At 35.5% G+C, this 23,308-nt stretch overlaps 2 protein-coding genes across 3 annotated transcripts; both read right to left on the bottom strand.

Annotated features, from left to right (window-relative positions):
• Positions 1-1,844: 1,844 nt before the first annotated feature.
• Positions 1,845-21,520, bottom strand: LOC117317263 (fibronectin type III domain-containing protein 2-like). 2 transcript variants are annotated; one of them, XM_033872000.1, is made up of 8 exons: positions 20,983-21,520; positions 8,680-8,991; positions 7,994-8,278; positions 7,024-7,317; positions 5,599-5,796; positions 5,021-5,113; positions 3,849-4,637; positions 1,845-3,815 (listed from the first exon to the last, which is right to left on the bottom strand). In XM_033872000.1, exons 1-8 carry the CDS (start codon positions 21,308-21,310, stop codon positions 3,046-3,048), a joined length of 3,069 nt encoding a protein of 1,022 aa, XP_033727891.1. In that variant the 5' UTR covers positions 21,311-21,520; the 3' UTR covers positions 1,845-3,045. The 2 variants fall into 2 exon arrangements, with proteins under 2 accessions (XP_033727891.1, XP_033727890.1); XM_033871999.1 differs by having other exon boundaries at positions 1,845-4,637.
• LOC117318096 (keratin, type II cytoskeletal I-like) lies at positions 2,601-3,038 on the bottom strand. The gene has a single exon (XM_033873095.1). The coding sequence runs from the start codon at positions 3,036-3,038 to the stop codon at positions 2,601-2,603; it is 438 nt and encodes a 145-aa protein (XP_033728986.1).
• Positions 21,521-23,308: the final 1,788 nt, after the last annotated feature.

The following is a 23,308-nucleotide window of genomic DNA, read 5'->3' as shown; positions in this document are numbered from 1 at the left end:
AAGAATCACCGCTAAGTTTGATTCGTCAGTAGCGCAGTGAGATGCATTTTCGTCACGTTGATAGAAATGGTGTGATTCTATAGGTTCATAGCTTATCAACAATGGTGCAATGGGAGGGTTCGGCGCTAAATGCAAGTATTCGGTTATATTTCATAGATCCTTGAAATTAAATTTAGATTATAATTATTATCCATTAAAATCATATACGGGAATTTTTGGAAAGTTGTGGAATATTTCATTTATTCCTACTATTAATCAACGATAGCCCGGACAAAATTATATACGTAAAACATAACACTGCGAATGTGTTTGTTCTAATACTTTGATAAAGATATTTCCTGGTAATCGCTAACGTTGTTGTTTAAATGCATTAACTAAATACATATTGATATAAGTTTTCCTGTTTTTGATAAGCCTGATTCGCCTAATGGCATTTTCAAAATATTTTTGCATTTTATATAAAAATGCTACATTCGAGTGCGGTCGCGATGCTTTTAAAAAAAAACAACATCATATTAGTCTGTTGTAACAAAAAATCCTGAAAATTCCTATACCAGTGGCAGTGCAATTTGGACGAATGCAATGGATTTTTTAGCATTAGTTTCCTTCAATCGTATCCTCTGTGTATCAAAGTTATCGAAACACCGATATCAATCTAAAACGCCTTGTCAACATAGATGTATCCTCTGTCTCACTAACTACAAATAACACTCATCATTCTTGAGAAATTTAATTTAAAATAAATCCTGACAGCAAGCATTTGGTACTGCACATGTGCTTATTTAACGGATATTGTTGCAAAACGAATTCTAGCAGATAAGCGGAACTTGTCTGCAAAAGCTATATACAGAAACTGTAGTTGGCAAAATCATAATGTCATGCTTTCACAGAATAAGGCGTTGATATGACGTAACTGCAGTATGCTTAAGGAAATAAATTGTGTCGAATCGTAAATGTCACCCCGTAGGTTGTGATTGTTTTGTCCCTTCTTGAATATGACAGTTAACACATGATTGTAACAATATCGTAGGTCGTTTTAACATTCAATCACGTAACGTTACCATTATTTTGCATCGTAATGTATTTATTTATCAATATTAAAACAACTGCCATCGATGTAACAAAATAGCATGGTCGAAGAAAAATAAGTATCCCCAACCATGCGGACGTGGCAGAGGTCAACCTCTGGTTAAGTAACGTGACTGTCCTAGCCCTCTCGAGTAAGACAAGTAAGAATATCATCCCTCGCGTTTTTTCCTATCACACCCTCAAGATAAGGTGATATTCTATTTATCTCTATTGATACATTAATGTCTAAAACATTATCAAAAAGAACGAAAATAAATAGCGTAAACGCCATTTTATTTGTTATACACCCCTGTTGACGAGACCGGGATTTCTTCTTTCTCTCTTGTTCGATTCTACGTAACGCCAAAGATTGTCAGCGCATTAGCGGCTTCATTTCTTGAGGAATTTTGATCAAACCTTACACAAGGTTAAAGGACTATCATATCTCAAAACAAGTTTGAATTTCAGGGTTTTTGAGTCAAGGTAACTGTACTACTTTTTGGGAGGGCCGGTAGGGGACATGCATTGTTTTAGCAATGCCTCGAATGCTTGTTTGCATTTCGGTTTTGAAGTGGTATCCATTTTAACAAATACGAACGTATGCTCGTGATTAATGCCCCAGTTAAAATGTCTATGTTTTAGCAATGCCCACAGACAATTACATTTGAAACAGTTTTAATTTCATCGTGACCTATGAAATCAGTATTTTATCGAGATTGTGCTACGGCGATGAAAAAACCATATTAGGCGAGAAAATAAAATTCAAACTGATACAATTTCATATAACTTTTATTAAAGAATGTATGTAAATGTCTGTGATGAATGTCATTGTTTTCTAACCATTCCTTAGTCACAAATGTAGTCTTTTTGACGTCATGTCTCTTTGTAGTTAAAATGACGTCATTATACTTTGACGTTATGTCCATTATCCTAATTATGACGTTCTAATGGCTGTCAGCGCATGAGGTAATACAAAAGAAGACGCCATTATAACATCAACTGTATAAAACGGTGTCACTTACAATGTACGTAATGTTTTCTAATACTATTTGTTTATTCTATCTAATCTGACCATTAAAGTGCTATACGATATACTGTCGTGATAATCTCTAACAATATATTATAACAATATGAAAATAGTAGTAACAGGAAAGATATTAAATTAATGTTGTCATATTTTGATCAGACTTGTAATTTAATGATGTATGTTTGTATTAACGTGAACCACTAGATAGCACTATAATACTCGTCACATTATTTAAATAGCTCAACTAATAAATACTCCTATATCTTAATATTTTGAAACACGTAAAATTTGCCATGCGTCTTTTTTTTTTTTTTTTGCTTGAAAGTATTCGTAAAGCACCATCCGACATTGTGATATATGATTGTTTACGGAAACCTCAGTCATTCGGATCGCAGGACAACGCATGCATGGTCCATTCGATACCTCGAAGTATCGTATGTTTTATCAATATGCAATGTTAACTTCCCTTTCCGCCTTGGGAGACATGTTTTACATTGTTTTCCCATCATGGTAAATTCGTGTTCCTCATAAAACGTCTTGCATTTCCCCTGGGTTGTATTCTTCGCGTATTCTGTTGCCTTCTTGGATTATTTGGATTTTGTTGTGGACCTTGGTTACTGCCCATTGGTCCTGTCATCGGATTGTTTTGCGGCATTCCTCCAAATCGTTGGTTTCCTCCCATGCCGCCCATACCCGGTGGTCTTTGTGTTGGTGGTGGAAGATCTGGGTTACCAACTCCCATTCCTTGATTTGGACCTCCCATCATGTTATTACCACCCTGAAAATTGCCACCCATGCCGCCCATTCCTTGGTTTCCACTCATTCCCTGGTTGCTACCCATTCCTTGACCGGGTCCCATTCCTCCCATTCCTCCTTGGCCACTTCCCATTCCTGGACCGCTTCCCATGCCTCCCATTCCCGGGCCGCCTCCCATACCATCCATTCCTGGGTTACCGCCCATACCGGGTCCACTCCCCATTCCCGGACCAGGTCCCATTCCCTGACCGGGTCCCATTCCTTGACCAGGGTCCCATTCCTTGACCGGGTCCCATTCCTTGACCGGGTCCCATTCCTTGACCGGATCCCATTCCTTGACCGGGTCCCATTCCACCCATTCCTTGACCTCCACTCATACCACTCATTCCTTGACCTCCACCCATTCCTTGGTTACCACCACTCATTCCACCTCCTACTCCCGGCATTCTAGTTGGGGGAATATCACCACCCATGCCTCCCATCATGCCATTCATTCCTTGAAAGCCCTGGCCTCCTCCCATTCCTTGGTTACCACCCATCCCCGGACCACTTCCCTGGCTGCCTCCCATGCCACCCATTCCTTGATTACTACCCATTCCACTTCCCATTCCTGGACCGGGTCCCATGCCACTCATTCCTTGATTATTGTTCATCCCTTGGTTCCCACCCATGCCACTCATACCCGGACCACCACCCATTCCCTGGCCACCACCCATGCCACTCATGCCACCTCCTACACCCGGCATTCTAGTTGGGGGCTGTATATCACCTCCCATGCCACCCATTCCTTGGTTGTTACCACCCATCATGCCATTCATTCTCTGGAAATTACCTCCCATGCCCTGACTACCTCCCATGCCCTGACTGCCTCCCATTCCTGGTCCACCACCCATACTCAGTCCGCCACCCAAGCCCTGACCGCCGCCCATGCCCTGGTTTCCCATTCCTGGGCCACCACCCATGCCTTGGTTTCCCATCCCTTGGCCAACACCCATGCCTTGGTTTCCCATCCCCTGGCCACCACCCATACCCTGGTTACCCATTCCTGGGCCACCACCCATACCCTGATTACCCATTCCTGGGCGACCACCCATACCCTGGTTTCCCATTCCTTGGCCACCACCCATACCCTGGTTTCCCATTCCTTGGCCACCACCCATGCCTTGGTTTCCCATTCCCTGGCCACCACCCATGCCCTGGTTTCCCATTCCCTGGCCACCACCCATGCCCTGGTTTCCCATCCCTTGGCCACTACCCATGCCCTGGTTTCCCATTCCTTGGCCACCACCCATGCCCTGGCTTCCCATTCCTTGGCCTCCCATACCTTGACCGCCGCCCATTCCTTGACCACTTCCGCCTAGGTTTTGACCTCCTCCCATTCCTTGGTCACCACCCATACCACCCCCCTGGACGTCCATTCCACCACCTGATGGACCATCTAGGGCACTAGTTGCACCGGCGTTTTTATCTTTGTGGAAAATGTATTTGCATTTCATTACATCCTCTCTCTGTTTTAGGCGTCCTTGCCGCCTACTATTTAATAATTTAGCCCTAACGACTACTATATATGACAAGGTTGGATCAGTTATTGGAATAGTCGTCGACCTTGCATTTGGATTAGGAACTTCAGTAATTGTCCATCTTCCTTGATAAATCCACTGAAACACTCTGTGTAACACTCGGAATCCCATCACTTGAACCGGCATTGCATCCCAGGAAACTGCCAACAGTGTGGTGTTTCCTTTCTTCATCCGTCCTACCTTGATGTTTTTGGGTGTGTCGAATTCTTAAATGTATAATTAGGATTTTATGTTGATAACACTCGTTATGCTTTGAAGATATATGTGCAAAACTGAAATTTCTTTGACGAACACACGACTAGGCTAACACATTATAGAGAAGTAAATGAATCGCATTCGTTATGATTTTGATGACACAAAATGTAAATGAATTCTTTAAAAAGTTTATGCAGATGTTATTTTTCTTTTTTTGTCTGAACTCCTTAATCCGCTACGCCATCCAACCACTTTCGGTGCCTACACCACTATTTATCTAAACAATAAATCGATAAACTATGCTATACATTTGATTATTCAATATCCTTATGACATTTGCCATAACAGATTTAAAAACCACATAATGCTCAATATTGAAAAAGAGCTTTCTTACCTCGTTTAGGTGTTCTAAGTTGGACCTCAACCTCGTTTCCTATGCCTTTGTCGTTTTTAGCAGCAATAATGAATCTGTGAAGCAAGTCGTCGTCTGAAAAAGTATAATTGTTTTGATATGTTAGCACAGCATAAGTAATCAAACATGTTAAAATCCACAAAGTAACTAGTTGTATGTTGATATATATGCAGAAATGAGGACTTATAATATAAATGTATCAAGAAAACTTGGTGCTGATGTAAAATTGTGATATATCTAATCAACTAACATTAGCGTGTTGCTACATTCTCAACTCAAGTAATTTTAAAATATTACAAAATTCACATTTTCAACATAAACATTAAATATTGTTTAGCATACAAAGGTATGATGTAAACCAAGTTATTTTCGAGTGCTATACATTTTTGCGTATATCGCGGTCGACTGAAGTTCGCGAAAATTAATCGCTGCGATACAGTTTCAATAACAGGTACAAAAGGACTTTTACCGCAATAAATCGTGAAAATGCGAAAATAAATCGTCACTAAAATAAGTTGGTTTACAGAATAATGGTTAGAAACAATAAATATATCACATACCGAGGTAATCGGAGTTCCAGGATACAGACATGTTTCTGATCGTCTCGTTTCTGAAAACACCGTTTTTCACACCCCACATAATATGGTACTCTGGTTTTTTGACGGCGTACATATGAAGAGGAGGTTCCCATCGGAGCTGGATCATTGGTGGATCCGTTCTAAGCGTACGACAGCGGACATTCCTTACTTGACTTGGCACTATAAGAAACAGTAAGTATTAACTGTAACGCAGTATCTCAGATTTTATCAGCTGACCTTGATCATATAGCTCGGCCATCAACTAAGAGTGCATTGTGACTTTAACTTAATCTAGATCTTAATCTTACACCAAATGTTGACTATTCCGTCAATTATTTACTTGTTATAATTATAAAATGAAATACCATATGAAGTTTATTATTAATTTTATCACAATAGGTTAATCAACTCCTAAGGCATGGAATAATCATTACAACTGTAAATAACAAACAGTTTGTATATCGCACGTGGAATAAACACTGAACACGTTTCATTGGTTGACAAAGTGACCTTTTGACCGAGACTATTCACTTGACTCAATGCATTGATTTGCTAACACTTGAAGGCCACTTTACTGAGTGGCAGAAATGATGACACACAAAAAGCTATTTTTGTGATAATTCATATTATTATATAGCTTTCTATCAAATTCCTGATTTAAAAATAATAAACTTTATGATGAACAATAAAAATGTAATATGCACACGTTTCCGAAATTGTCAGCTTTGTAAATTAATTTGCGGCATATCAAAGGTCATATCCTTACACTCCACCTGTTATAGTGAAAAGAACAAAAGACACAAAACAGGACAATTTATCCTCAGAATAGCCATTCTATTGTGGTAGAAGCATGTCACACAAACTTGTGGTTGTTGTATAAAGTATTTCTTTCACACCCGTTTGTTATATTTTTCTAAAGGCCGTGTTTGTTTGTAACTTTTGAAAAAATAACAAAATTGAGTGGAAAAATACCATATACAGTAACAATCACTGATTATGTTTCTCCTCATTATCCATCTGTTGGATGATTAACTGAACCATGTCCCTAACTAAAACAGAACGAATGATCACCTGAAAAATCTTAATCAACGAGCAACTGCTTATCGGAAAGTAATTCTGAATGATCATTTGATTTACCGATGCTTTTTCTAATCTTTGAGAATATTTGTAACATTTTTAATATGCAACAAAACTAAGAACTTAACTTTTAACTATCCTGTTGTATACACCTCGTCCGATTGTCTTGATAAATTATTACATATGACATACATTTGACATGACCCTAAACTTTCTACATTTTTTGCTACATAGTGTTTTACATTTGTATATCAAAATTCAAATTGATGATACTGAACGAGACCAAATTAAAAAATACAAATATTTTCTAAAATGTCCTTGGCATCTTACCTGCAGCCTTTGATTTAGTTGCAACGTAACTCGTCGGGAAACTGGATGAACGCCTGGTAAACGCTGTAATTGCGAAGTAATAATCTTTATTTGGTTGGAGATTGTGTACCCACATTTCGTTAGCCGTGGGGTTATTTGTTTCCACTTCACCCTCTTCCGGTTCTGCAAGAAAATCCGTGTAGTGCACTCGGTATCCTCGGATTTTGCCCTCAACGGTATCCGGAGGAGCAAAGGTTACTCGAATAGTAGTAGTGTTATATGCTTCAGCATTCGGGTTCATTACTTCCGGAGGAACTAAAAAAAAAGAAAATCGGCGTTACTTAAATATCTTAATCAGTCAACATAGTTAATACTGTAGAACTTGTCATTTATTCTATAGATACTTTCTTCAACATCTAAGACCATTTTGTAATACCCGCTTAAAACCAACAAAGAATACCGACTTGATAACGAAACCACAATTAAAACTCGCAATTTGCATGAAGATCAGGTGTTCCGGAAGAGTAAGCTCTTATGCTTCGTCGCCGACACCTGTCATACAAGTCTAGGATTTAATCCAGGTTAAGACACAATCTCAAATTTAAAAAAAAAAAAAAAATTACTGTAAACGTCCATATTTTTAAGCACGCGCACATGCATATCCGAATAAAAACAGATTAGTGTCATGATGAATTATCTCTACCGCAATCTCGACCATACAACACAACGTATGGAAACTGCGATTGACATTATTGTGATTTATCAGACTGCTTCAAGCGCGAAAAATCACTCCAATGATATAATCGCTGAAATAGTACGTTTCCAGTATTATGATATATCTTAAGTGAGTATTAGCGTAATACGTAGAGAATCCATACATTTACACAGATGTATATAAGCAGTATAAGGGTATCGTCCACACGTCTACAGATAAAGTAGACAGGGTTGACACCATTCATTACTTTAATAGCATTCTAGGACTGTTACTCACTAAACGGCGATGTTGAGACCATAAACTGTTCCGATGGGTCGGACTCTCCGTTGTCAGAATAGGCAGTGACACTAAATTCGTGAGTTGTTCCTTCTGTCAAGTCTACAGCATTGAGGTAGTTTACAGCAGGTCGAATATCGACGGTTTGATTCTTCATAGTGAAAGAGTCGTGTATCATGACGCTGTACTGAAGGATATCTCCCCTAATATGTGGCGGATCCCAGTCCAGACGAATGGAGTTCGGACCCAATGGTGTACCTTTCAAGTTGACAGGCGGAGATGGAACTGTGATGAAGAAAACAAACATATTAATAGAAGTATCATATTTTTATTATTTAGATATATTTCAATATTGATCTTAATGTATTTAAGATATCTTGAAAAAAATGTTTTTAATATTCTCTTGGTCGTATTAATGTGATTTCGTAATGTCGAATAAGTAAAGTAAAACAAAAAAGTATAATTCAAATAATAACAGAAGGAAAGATAGTTGTCCTTAGTTTACCCCTTTTAGCTTTTTGCACGTATCATCTTAAATTTGGGTAAATAGACATATCAAACCAACAGAATTGGATTGATGAACAAAGGGAAAATCCTTAAGTAACACAAAATGTAGAATGACTAATTTTTCACTACAAAATGTCAGAAGCTTGAAATCACAGTTACATAGTCTAAGCTTCACTTACTGACATCCGGTGTGTGTATAACTTCCGGTATAGTGTTTGACTCGACAACTTGTCCATCTACGGCCGCTACTCGTATCCGATACCGTGATTTCGGTGTTAAATCTGTGATAGAAGCAGACGTTTGGGAGGCATCGCAAATTCTAAAAACAACTTCTGGCTGTGTGATTGATCCATCAATCTCGAGAGGCTGGAAGTATACCTTGTATTGGAGATTTTCCGGAATTACAGTTAACGGATCCCAGCTGATTATTATTGTAGAGATTCCATCGACGGTTTTTGATTCTGTTAAAACGTTATGTGGTTTGGGGGGAGCTGCAATAAAGCGAAATATACATGATTAATAAGGCAAATAAATTATAAATTCTTGTTTAATCAGCTGGACCAAGGACTTGGGCTGAGTAAATTCAAATGTTTATGCTAGTAAATTTTCAAATAACAAGGACTTGTTGAGTGTCCTTTAAGATATATTAATTCACTGTATCTTCACATCAAGGACTTATGTTTCGTTATGTTAAGACAGATGTATTCATCCCTTTATTTTCATTATACCTACAATGATAGAAGATACACTTGGAACAGTTACTAAATGTATTTCGATATAAAGGCTTGTCTCCCCGCTTAACACAAGTTCCAGCTGCACAAATAATATTGTCTTGCCTTCCAATCTTCTTGTAGTTGCTTTGACTGATAATGGCATGTATATTACTGTGTAAATGGTAAGAAGTGATGATAATGTAGAAAAGTTATAGGCAATACATTTCAAATGTGATAGAATCTACGATTTTTATCTATCTGTTTTATTTGTTGTTGTTGGTCATGATAGTGTTTGGTGGTTTATTGGTGTTTTTTTCTTAAAATTTCGTTTTTTTTGTTTGTTTTTTGCTCTTTTTCACGTCTTAATCGGTTATATTCCAATAGCTGTGAAATATAAACACACATACCTGGACAACCAGTAACGTCTCATTTAGAGTAATGAAATGCATGTACTCTGACAACACGTCATATCCTATGAAAAACGTCATAATTCATTGGTGTGACAGGTCTCATTAGAAACGGCATGATTTAGGGGCACATAAGGGGGTATTATGATAAAACATTGTTTATGCTTATACAAGTGTTTATCTTTTTTAGTGAAATGAATTCTTAATAAGTGTCATCACCCATTATGGTTGACTACAGTGACGTCTATGGTTTAGGTACGCCTACGCGTCAATATTGTTTTTAGAAGTGAAGATATGCAAAAGAGGGAAAGAAAATGTATATTTTCTGTTCTTTATGTCGACACCTGAGACATGTAAAACATTTTATTTCTAACTCATACGAACAAAGCATCAACAAAGTCAATTTCCCTGAATAGACTTGAAGAAGTTCAAGAATTATAAAGCTGTCATGTTCTGAAAATGAAAATAAGAATGATAAAAATTACACACGCCAGACATATTAGTATGCATTGAACACGTATATCATGTCCAACAAGGAAAAAGAATATTCATATTCACAAATCTCATTATCATAAGACATGTTTACCGCAGCTCGCGTTAATGAATCCCTGGTAAATTATGTTGTATAAGATTACTTTGACGCCCGTTCTTTACTCAGGAAAATTAAGTTGTAACATCTAAACCGTTAAGCTAACAACACGAAGTCTTAATGGATGCTAGCTAATGAAGACGTGGAAAATTTAATGGTCAACATTATAATCCCCTTTTGAAATATTCGTCATTCTGCACATTGAAGTCGAACGCGTTTGATTCTGACTATTTTTTTGAGGATGTGACGTAAAGCAGACCTGACCTAGATTTTCAATTGAGAGTGTCCTAGATAAAGCAGAAGACGCTTAACTTCGCGGAATACCTGGTCTTTGTACGTTTTTAAGGAGTCTCCATCTAACATTTTTTTGTTCCTGTTTACCCCTCGGTTCGCAGATGTTATATATTACGGTGTAATGTGGGCATTCTATGTTGCTTTTCCTTCTTTGTTTTTACCGATATGAACAAATACGTGGATATAACCACGTGAACTTTAACAACATGATAATCCCAATGTATACATAGAACCTTTTAAAATGTACAAGAAAAATAAGACCAGTAGTTCTAGAAGGTCTTCAGCTTCATCAAAGATATCCAACACCAACTATTATTTCAAGATGTGTGTTTGTATATATTTAAATCAAATTATGTTATTCTTCCCATTCAACCCGAACCATTTCAACTAAAGATGACTTTTAAACAGATTGGATAACAATCATAAAAGTAGTAAAGTTCTAAAAAATAGTCATAGATACATTTAAATTCTAAATAGAAGAAAATCATGGATACGTTCCTAAACAGAAGCAAGAGACCCAAATGAAAGCATTGTCAAAAACAAGTAAATCGCACCTTTCAATATGAATTTAGCCACAGATCACCTTGCAATGAAATTTAAGTAACATATCACCTTTCAATCTAAATTAAGTAACTGATCACCATTCAGTTCAAATTTAGTTACATATCACCTGTCACTATAAATTTAGTAACAAATTACCTTTCAATATAAATCAAGTAACATATAACCTTTCAATGCAAATTAAGTAACACATAACCTTTTAATATAAATTAATTAACAGATTCAGTACATGTCGGGGCCCAAAGTTTTGACATCCAGAATGATTAACAGGAAAATCAGGACAATAAAGAGAATCAAAACAGGCTAAAACAAGTACACCAGGGATTTAACATCATAAACAACTTTAGATATTTGTCAGGCGGTTAAAAGAATAGGAAATGCGAATATACATGTTAATACTGATGTCACTATAGGTAAGAATAAAATGTTCATTACCATGTTTAAAACTATTTTGACATTCTGGCTATTGAATCCCGTTTGCTATGCATTAAACATTAAAAATACTCCCATTCATTAGCATAAGTCCAACCACAAAAATTGCCTTTAATTAAGACGCGTGTTGTGTGTAATGACGTCATACCGTGGTGTTATCGGAATGATATTCTATTTTTAGTAACAGTGTCGTAGCTGTATATATTTCCCCTATCGTCACTTATGACCCGTCTTTTTGGTATTCAAACCACAGGTGTGCCAACCTCTATATAGATCCATAGTTGATGGCTTTTATGTACGGAACTGATGACGAACTCATCAAAATGTCACTTTAACCTGACTTGGTGGACAAGGAATTATGTTTGTATGAGTATAAACTGCATATACCGACGATGTATGCTGTATAGAACTATTGTAACTTCTCTAACGATATAATGATATAACGATATAATGATATAACGATATAATGATGTTTTATCCAATATAAAAGTATCCTTATTTAAAAGCTCCAATTTTAACATTACTTGGATTTGTTATATTGATTAATTGATAAGTTAAGGTAAATACTATAGTCTTTTCATCAAACATTTTCCCCTTTAACATTACATATTTGAACAACTTGAAATTGTTATATAGATTGAAAATAGATTAAAGTTTAAACTTTATATAAAACATTCTTTTTATGACAATACTATAAAACAATAGGAATATCTTCATTATAATGAATTATTCGTAATGGATATTTAGCAGGTGACATACCATAACACTTCATCTTTTAATATCATCTTTTCTAATCTACCCATACCAATACACTGTTTTAGACCTTATCATGTTAATGTGACATATTGGTTCTTTGCGGTTTTTTTAATAAATTGGTGATTTTTCGGTATTATATTTTTAAAGCGAGGCTGCATACGACAGCGTAAAAATGTCTATATACGAAGATATAATACTTCCTTGCTTCAAACAAACAGCGGCATGCTATACCACACATTAATACCAACGAAAAATACCACAGCGTCCACAACGCCGTACATAACACAGAAATATCATACAATTACAACATGTAAATTACGATGATGTATCAAAACGCGACAACCAAAATCATACTGGTGTTAATGAAATAATAAACACCTCTTGTAATGACGTAGCAAACAGCACCATTTGTAATGACGTACTAAACAACCTCATATATAATGACGTACCAAACACCACTTGTAATGACGTATCAAACAACCCAATATTAAATGACGTACCAAACCACCCCATATTTAATGACGAACTAAACAACCTCATATATAATATCAAACAAACACATAAGAGATTGATGTTTCAAACAAGAACAAAAGTAATGACGTAGATCACAATATTACAAATAATGACGTAACAAACAATGCCATATGCAATCACGTACTTACATATAAGTAATGACATACCAAAATATACCAAAGTTGATGCGTACAAAGCAACACAATAAGTAATGACGTATGAAACAAAAATAGTGATGTTGTCGTTTCAAACAACACCAGTAACAATGACGTATCAAACAGCATCATAATCAATATAACATAAAAAAACAATATTAATAATAACATTAAAAGCAATACTATATATTTCATTTTTAATGAATTATAACATTTATTAAATAAATTACAGAATTGCTGACACAATGGTCCCATTAAAATGTGATTGTTGTAAACGTCAATCTTCATTTTGCTTACAATAATGTGTTGCTTGATTTTCATATACATGGTATGGGTAAAAAGTTCAGCATTTATATAATTATTAATTTTAGCTTATCAGAGTGAATGTAAAAACCACAAGCTATGTTTCTGGTTATTTCGTGTGTACAATACATGAGAAATGTTATGTTTGTATTTTAATATATACTTTGAATTAATGAGAAACGTGTCCTCGCACGACATACTGGTGTCTTCTGGTAACAAACCCTATGACATTTGACCCAGGATTCGTGGAGCATCAATCATGATAATTATACAGAGTCTGGTGCGACATTAAGCACTACATGTCATAGAAGAGAAACGGATTTATTAACATATACCACATGCTGAAACAATGTCAGTATATGGTTAAGTAAAACCACATGAAAAAAATACATTGTTTAGGTTTGTAAAGGACAGTGATAAATTTCACCGAGTTATTGATATAAAAAAAAGTAAACATGGGTCAAATAAAGAAGTAAAAACCTCATCGAATGCATAATACCGACAATGAAGGAGAATAGAATTTATTTTGACTCGTAAAATCAAAGAAACAGTAAGGACGACAGGCGAGCAGAGAAATTAACTTTGTGTTTCTCATCACAAAAACTATACGTATCTGACCCTCACATTGTAAACTTAGTAGCTTGCCTGATCGCGGATATAATATACACGGAGGCCAGTTTCAATCAATTTGTATACAGATAGTTTATTTCCTCTGATTTTTGGTGACCACGAGTTTTGTTTTGTTTTTGTTTTTTATGTTCATTTTTTTTTCTGTTTTTGTTTATTTGTTTTTCATATGATATTATTATATTCTTGACCCCGTGGATGGTTTTGAGTGAAGTTGTCGACCACAGGGTTACTGCCTTTCGTTGTCTCCGGGGTGCAAATGTTTTCTGTGATAGTATTTGTCTTGCGATACTGTTTTAAATGTTATGCTGTGTGTAATTAGTATTTCAACTGTTTTAAAACAGAATTCAGTTGTTTAGCTTATCTTAACCGATAGTACTATGGTAAATAAATTTTATTCACAAGGTTGGCGAAACTTACTAAGATGTAATAGACACAACTCTAATCAAATTCACTTACAGATCATGAATAACCCCATGATGATAATATACCACATGTTACTTAACACAGGTAATCCATAGTTCATAATGGAACGGAGTCACGTAACAGTTAATACGAAGACAAATACAGTTTTTACATACATTTGTAGCTATCACCTAAGTAATGGAGGTCAGTAATGTCAGCATTATGTGACATTTAATGAATCGACTAACTTTGAGTACATGGAATAAGTCATTAAAGCTATTATTCCTGAATGTGATATAGATGAACCTCTCACAAAAATGTAAAAAAAAAAACAAAAAAAAACACCTTCATTATCGAAATATATGTAACTAACACCAACAAAATGACAACAAATAGTACAACAGTCTCGATAATGATTGTAAATAAGACCAACGATTACATCCAGTGCATTGAGTCGGAGCACGATGTAACTTCTTCAAGAGGCAATTACTTATTTATCCACTGTATAATTAAAGAATAGAAATCTTTATTTTATAAAAAAAAAAACAGACAACTTTTTTTTAAAACAATGAATGCTTTAATCTGGTTTGAGGACTTAAAATTTCAGATTCGCATGTATCGTAATTTTAGTTGGTAGCATTTAAATATGTTTATTTCAGAATTTTGAGGACCATCATTGATGCAAGATTGGTCTTTTTCTCAAGTATCCTTTAAACTCCTGAAGACTTTAAACAAAGGGAACCATTGTCTACAGTACAATAACTATATAGCAATTAAGTATATGAGTATGAATACCAGGTGCGTTAAATTCTAATAATAACCTCATTTAATCATGTAAATATTTAGGACGTAACTGACAGTACTGTTAAAAGCCCTTACGTGATCCGTTGCCATGGATATAGTTTCTTACACTTTGTTCGTACTATTCCTAATACAAGTGCCAAATTAACATGTTTATTAGCTCTTTGCAGGTTGCATTAGGGACATGCCGGGCCAAAAGGTCAATGACTTCCCAGGGTTCGTATAGACATCTGAATTGTGAAAAAGCTACATGTCAAAAATTGGTTGTATGCGTACCGGACGGTGAATTATGTATACACAGACCATTTACACTGACATTTCTTTCTGATAAATGGCAGTGTATGAAGTAACCATGACAACGTTTATTGAAGAGACAAAATATGAAGTAATGAATGCAATGTATGACGTAACCAAAGTAGAACGTGGAGCAACGAAGCCATCAGAGAAAAGGGAGTATTGAAAGCTGGACAAGAGGAAATTAGGGTGACATGTCGAGTAACCAACGAAATAAACAACGGAGTACCCATGGGAACGTCATGGACGGGGTAGGGGGGTGGGGGGGGAGGGGGAGGGGGGAGGGGGTGTTGTAAGCAGTCGAAATATAGAGTAACCCACAGCAATGAATGACGTAACCGGAAAACATATATAGAACATAAATTAACTAGCTGGAGTAGTGACACGTGACACAAACGTCATCAAACAGAGCAGCATTCTCTCTAGCAGAACATTAACTTGACATAAATCATAGTCAAACCATTGCATATAGTTATCAACTAGACTGTTCTTGTTTTGTGGTTTTTCTTTCAATGATACTCTTAAACAATGTTGTTGGACAATTCTTAGTTAATAGTTATTAAAGCTAATCAATTTAATTTAACGAATTGATCAATTGCACCATAAAATGCAACTTTAGTAATCGACATAATCATATTAATGAATTCAACTGCATCGTGCAGTCGCTCGAGACTTTCAATGACTCGACAATGATGCTAGAAGGGGCAGACAATGATGCTAGAAGGGGCAAAATGTGTGAATGTCCAAAAGAGTCCTAGGCAAAAAAAACTAGCATAAAACTAGTCAAATTTGGAAACGTATGGGCACTGACTCATTAGTTCAATCCATTATGTAAAGAACGTGGAATACGTCTAAATCATACCTCAGTTATATAAGCACTAGCCTGTGGTGCGAAACTTGTGAGTAACCGACATTACCAAAAGTCCCTCCATATACTGCTGTTGTGGTTTTGATTTATGTAAGATCATGTCTATATATAGTAACAGAGGATTATATTACGCCCTTTAATACAATTAGCATTGTTATAGAATACATAAGCTGCCCTATCGTTCCAGGAACAGTTGAATTTGTTAAAGCACATGTACATTCGTAATAATCTATAACATTCTAGTGTGGAATACGTATATGGTATACTGGCAAAGAAACAGTGCATTGTAGATGTTATGATCTACAATACGTTGTGTATTCAATGTAAAACATTGTATAAATAATACATTTCTTTATCCTATCATAGGTATACTGCATTTCAAAGTTGATATATAATGCATTTCAGTAGAGAACCACTGATTCAATATTGTTCTAAAACTACATATGTATTAAAAGGATGCTCGTTTCCAAAATTTGTCAATTACTTAATTCAATAAACCGAAAAAGGATTATCCCGAAGCCCACAAGAAGTAAACATTCCACAGTCTTTCAATGCACTGTATAGTCGGTAATTTTCGTGGGGACAAACATTTCTCTACATTCGCGATCTTTGAATATAGTACGAAAATAAATAACAAGCCAATGTTTGCATATACACACAATTGTACAGAAGTGTTTCTTGAGAATTAACTAGTCGCTATTTCTGTGAAAAGTAATACCCGCAAACTTATTTCGACTGGAACATCAGCGAACTACTAGCCCCTGTGGAATGTATCAACTATACAGTAACACTTAGCAATCTGCGATACTATTCCTAAATACAAACATAGTACTCACTCATCAATTTCACTATGAAGGTGCCAAGAAGCATTGCTCACCAAGCAATCGCATACGAGCAAAAATCAAATACACCGAGATTTCTCCATTCTGACAACAAAGTACATGTAGCATACGGATTTCAGCATGGTGTCAGATGAACTTTTATCAAAAGATACTCATGTAGTTTTGAAATGTCTATCGAAGGGTCCTGCTTAAGGAGCACTGATCAAACCAAAAGTAATTACTATGTAACACTACGCATTTTACATTACTTGTTATGCTACCTGACTAAGAATATAGATGTTTTTCGCGCTTGTAGACCACGCATGCAGAAGTAAGAAAATTATGTTGTTTTTCACCTCAATTTAATATTATTATATTTGTTTTGGCCTTTTTAAATTTTCATAACTTCCATTCTTGGTCACCACCCTTCTGGTCACTAGCATTGATGAGTCCTAATTCTGACGAAACATCTGAATGATGCCGTTTATGTTTCTTATTCTGTATAGGAAAATTATTTTGTTAAAATATTATCAATTCTTTAACACAAGCAAGAAGATTGGGCACAAGATATGGCAACTTATAGAAGCGAGATTTCTTTAAAGTCATTTTAAATGCGATACATTCTGGTGTCTTCTCTAAAATCCGTCAAGACATCTGTTGAGAGTACATTAAACAAAACTATAGAAAATTAGTATGGCAAGTATTGTATTTATTTATCATTATATGATAAGCTTTACCATGTATTCACATAGGACTGTCGAGACATGGCAATGATTTATTATTGTGAATTTTTGTACATTTTTACATTCATATTGCAACAGTTTAAAAGCTTAATTACGTCTAAATGTCTGTAATTAGCATAATTTTATGTAATTGAGAAATTTGTACGTGAAACATGACACAACTGTTTATTTCCTCTAAAGAATATTACGAACAGTCTGCTGTGTTCATACTAATGAGATGCACCACTTCGTGACATCGCAAGTTTAAGTTCCGGAAGAAGTCGACTAACAGTAACAAAAAGAACGAACGCGTGTCAGTTAAACTAGGATTATTGGTTAGGAATAATAGTCTATTGTTCAAATCGTGAAACATGGGTTGCATTCATAATCATGAAGACATTAACTGATGCCCTTCATGACCATATGACATTTAAAGCAATCACTCTCAAACGTTTTTGTACTTTTGAATTTGGACCAATTTTCTTAATTGATAAGAAATATCAAACCGCCAAGTTTTCAGACATAGTAACTTAGTTTCTTTCAAATTTTACATTTTACTTACCGCGTTCCTGCCATTATGATATGAAATAATCTACGAAATGTATATACATATTACAAGTTTTATGAACCATGAGATGTAGATTACATTGCTATCGTAGCACATGTGCTCCAGGTAAAAATTAATTTTGAATTAATAATTTCCTTACTTATTGCTATGGTTGTCGCTGACAGAATGAATAATTGATATGAGTCTTCTTCAAAACAAATATAAAAAAAATGCCGCTCTATGGCAGCCCAGAAGCATTTAAACATGTTTCCTGTTATTCTGAATTTAATTGCGTCAGCATGAGGACGCAAAGTTATTTATGTTTGGATGAAATTATTTCCAACTTAAAATGTAAAGATTTTATTTTGAAAATAAACTTATGACAAAAAATTGGTTCAGGATGTCAATTTAATTTCATTCTGAGAAAGGCATTACGTATACTACAAGTACAAACACTGACCACAATTAAATGTCACCGAGGTCAGTCTGTCGACCTACCAACAATAAAATATAAGTTTAATAAATAGGAACTATGTTAATTTGGAATTAATGGGTCAAGATGCAAAAAGACACTTAAGAATATAACAAATATCCGTGTATAATGAATAATAACTAGGTTTTTGTTATGAATGAAGCAGTAAACTACAGGTAACTACAGGTAAATGAAAAGCCACAATACACGTGTTGTAGGTTATTTTGCCTGTAGTGATTAATCTAGTTGTTAATTGACAGGTGATTGTTATAGATGAGGCCACATATTGACAGGTGTTTCAGGTAACACATCTATCAGGTAAGTTTATCAATGCGTGGGTAAGAAGGTCGTACCTATAGCTACAGGCAGTTCCTGTAAATCACAGGTCAGTGTTGTAAACAGTACAATAGGCAAATAGTAATATTGCAGGAAAGGTGTTCTCCGCAAAATATGTATCATATTCGATCCCTGGTCAACAATTCATAGCTACGTCAGAGTGCTGTAGGCAAATGATGTCACGATGACGTAACGTAATGTGATGTTTGATTGACAGCTAACATGTGTTCATAATACAAACACAATGTATGTTACAACTGTAATGTATTGTCATGGATATTGAACGGTAGGATCGGAGTAAAGGTGGGTGCGGCTGGGGTGGGTCTGGTGGAGGAGTTACAGGGAGGGGTTTCTGTACTATAAGAAAAGGGGTAACTAGATAATAGACAGGAGGATAACTAGATATTAGAAAGGGGATAACTAGATATTAGAAAGGGAGATAATTAGATAATTGAAAAGATAACTAGATATTAGAAAGGGTGAAAACTAGACTATGGAAATAATAGGGGAATAACATGACTTTAGAAAAGAGGATAACTGGAGAATAGAAAAGGGATAACAAGACAATGAAAAGGGGGATAACTAGATATTATAAAGGGGGATAACTCGATATTATAAAGGGGGATAACAAGACAATTGAAAGGAGGATAACTAGATATTATAAAGGGGAATAACTAGATTATTAAAAGGATAACTTGATATTAGAAAGGGTGAAAACTAGACTATAGAAGTATAGAATGGGTATCTGGGCTATAGAAAAGGGGATAACTGGAGAATAGGAAAGGGATAACTAGACAATTGAAAGGGGAATAAGTGGACAATAAAAAGGGGGAAACTTGACATTGGAAAGTAGAATATCTAGACAATTGAAATGGGGATAACTTGATAATAGAAAAGGGGAATTACTTGACTATAGAAACGAGGGTGAATAGGTTATAGTAGGGAGTGACAGAACAATAGATAGGTGGAAAACCTGACAATAAGAAGAGGGATCACTTGACTATAAAAGGTGGGATAACTTGATTTTAGAAAAGGGGTCACTTGAAAAGGACAACTGAAAATAGATGGATTGAAAAAAGGTGAGAACTAATGGATAAACAAGCTTAACTAGACATAACTTTACAAGAATAATAAATACCTGGACAAATAAAAAAAATTACCAGGAGAAAGAACGCGGGTAACTGAGCAACAGGGGAGATAATTTGTAATTGAAGTGATGATAATGGGATATTATATCTACGGATCTCTGGACATTAGAATAGAAATAACAGTGTTATAGAAACGAGAGGATAACGTAGCTACAACAATAGGAAAAACGATACGGCAGGACGATACATAATAGAGAGATCGAATCGGCCAAAAATTGGCATAATATAATAATGTAATGGATGTATCAAGGTATATACGAAGGAAAAATAATTAGACATGTCATTTTCGACATTTAGTGAGATGGGAATGTTTGACACTTGATAGCAATTACCTGGGCACATATTTTAATTACGCACGTAGGCCACGTTTCGTTAATTTCCATAACAGGTACCAAGTCTAAATCCGAAACCACGCACCTCAACAGTGATAGCGTTAGTCAATAATATATTCGGGGAATAATGCATGCCAACTTATTGAAATAAAATTTGAATTTATATATAAATATCACACATGAGTCATAAATCCAATATCCTACCGCAGCAGTGCCATTGTTTTCGCTGACTATTTTATATTAAACTCCTATTTTAGATATTTACTGAAAGACATTAGAGAAAACATATTCTATTTATACCATTAATCCACCTAATAATGAATTTAGCAGTTTATACTTCCATAAGACATTTACTTATATTTCGTAATATCATATTTCAAACTCACCCAATGGTGCATCCGGACATACTCGCATGTAAATGCTCAACTCTTTTGTAGAGTTTTCAATGTCCGCTAACCGCCTTTCCACGTCCTCAAAGAACGATCCGTAAGCCAGGGCCATTCCTCCACTGGCCGGAATTGATCCATTTAGAGTATTTGTACCGTACATTTTTACTTTTTCTTTTTGAATGATATCAAATAATCGCTTGATATTAGCTTGTGTTGAGATAAGAAACGTCTCTACTTTTACGAAATCGTACGTTGTCCATTGTGCCGTAACGCATGTTACAAAAAACACGGCACATATTAGTAACCGCTCCTGACTGGAAATCATTGTTTTTTGTGTTTTTAAACCAAATAACTGAAAAAGCAATCAGTACGGTTTTCCTGAAGAAGAGAAAATTACTGTGTTTCCTTCATCGGTATTTAACCTCCCTCTACGAAAGTCCCTGGCGAAAAGACTAGTTCCTCATACGGCAGCTGTTCCAGTAAATTCGTTGTTGGTCTTTCTCCCCAAGCCTGCCGACTGGCTTGTAGGGCTTAGAAACATATATTATATAAAGTGTGTTGACATACGGAGATGTCCCCAGGCACAGCATGAGGACAAAGCCTTAGGTCTGTCAATCTTCCACACGAGAAACCGTAATGAATTCATATTCGTGCTTGTAATAAAACTGACGTTTCTCTGCACGCTGATTAGCATCTAACTAAGACGGCCCTGAATGACATTTCGTATAGGATTTTACCGATATACATACGGCATTGTTCTCATGGCAGACATTTAACAGTGATATTAGTAAATCATCGAGGGCTTCAAGATAATGTATTTACTTATGATGTTACTTAAGTGTAGAAGTCCCGAAAACTAATTAGTTCGGATTCAGTACTATTTGTGTCACTGACTATTTCCTTAATACTTACAAAATATGCGAGAACAATACCGCATTTACAGTCTATTATCTTTTAGTTAGTGAATTGGGTAGTTAGTTAATTAGTTAGTTATTTGGTAAATTAGTTAGTAAGTAAGTTAGTTCATTAGTTAGTAAGTAAGTTAATTAATTAATTAGTTAGTAGATAGATAATTAGTTAGTTAGTTAGTTAGTTAGTTAGTAAATTAGTTACTGAGTTAGTTATTTCCTCAGTTAGTCAGTCAGACAGTTAGGTAGTCAGTCATTTAATCAGTCAATAAATCAGTTAGTTACTAATAAGTTCAGATTCAGTAGTTTTTGTGTCACTGACTATTTCATTAATACTTGCAAAATATGCAAGAACAATTCCGCATTTACAGTCTGTTATTTTGAGAAAGACATCAATATCACATGTAAAGCTAATAATATTTCTAAAAAAGAACAGTATGGTATATTTTGTTTGTATATCTTAGTTAATGAGCTAGTAAATTACTTGGTAAGTTAGGTAAAAGAGTTAGTAAGTTCGTTAATTAGTGAGTAAGTAAGTTAATTAAGTTAGTTAGCTAGGTGGTAAATTAGTTGCTGAGTTAGATATTTCCCCAGTTATTCAGTCAGACAGTTAGGTAGACAGTCATTTAATCAGTCAATATCAGTTAGTTAGTTACACTTACTTAGCTACTTAGTCAAGTCAGTCAATCAGTTAGTCAGTCAGTCAGTCAGTTAGTCAGTCAGTCAATCAATCAGTTAGTCAGTCAGTCAGTCAATCAGTCACTCAGTCACTCAGTCAATCAGTTAGTCAGTCAGTCAGTTAGTCAATCAGTTAGCTAGTCAGTCAATCAATTAGTTAGTCAGTCAGTCAGTCAATCAGTTTGTTAGTCAGTCAATCAGTTAGTTAGTTAGTCAGTCAGTCAATCAGTTAGTTAGTCAGTCAGTCAGTCAATCAGTTAGTTATTCCGTCAGTCAGTCAATCAGTTAGTTAGTCAGTCAGTCAGTCAGTCAATCAGTTAGTTATTCCGTCAGTCAGTCAATCAGTTAGTTAGTCAGTCAATCGGTCATTAATTAGTTTGTCAGTAAGTCAGCCAGGTAGTCAGGCTGACAGTCAGTTAGTTAGACAACAAACTATGGTATGATATCTGTTACAGTCCGTAGCGGGAATTAAATTTGGTGCCTAGATTTCCAAAATGTTTTCCAAAGAGAAAAATTCAATGAAGCAAACGTGTATTTTAAGGTATAAACAATAACGTGTATTGAACCTTATCTCTTTAAAAAAAGATTTCATTGATCAGGTGTATTTCAATGCATTATATATACTTGTATTTCGCATGAAACGATGAAAACCTAGTAAGCTACCTATTTGTTACATTTTATAAGCCAAAACAATGTCACGTATCATGTCTCTTTTATTATATAGCAAATAATTTTGC

This window comes from Pecten maximus, chromosome 19 (genome assembly GCF_902652985.1).
Source record: "Pecten maximus chromosome 19, xPecMax1.1, whole genome shotgun sequence".
Taxonomy (NCBI): Eukaryota; Metazoa; Mollusca; class Bivalvia; order Pectinida; family Pectinidae; genus Pecten; species Pecten maximus.
Note: the sequence above shows the minus strand (reverse complement) of the source record. Positions and strands in the feature narration are given on the sequence as shown.

Bases quoted from the DNA above. Each gene is read 5' to 3' on its own strand.
- LOC117318096 (XM_033873095.1), bottom strand. From the start codon at position 3,038: ATGGATGGTATGGGAGGCGGCCCGGGAATGGGAGGCATGGGAAGCGGT.
- LOC117317263 (XM_033871999.1), bottom strand. From the start codon at position 21,310: ATGATTTCCAGTCAGGAGCGGTTACTAATATGTGCCGTGTTTTTTGTA. The intron at 8,992-20,982 runs GTGAGTTTGAAA...GCTTTATTGCAG, and splicing joins ATGTCCGGATGCACCATTGG to CTCCCCCCAAACCACATAAC. The intron at 5,114-5,598 runs GTATGTGATATA...ATACTTTTTCAG, and splicing joins CTGGAACTCCGATTACCTCG to ACGACGACTTGCTTCACAGA.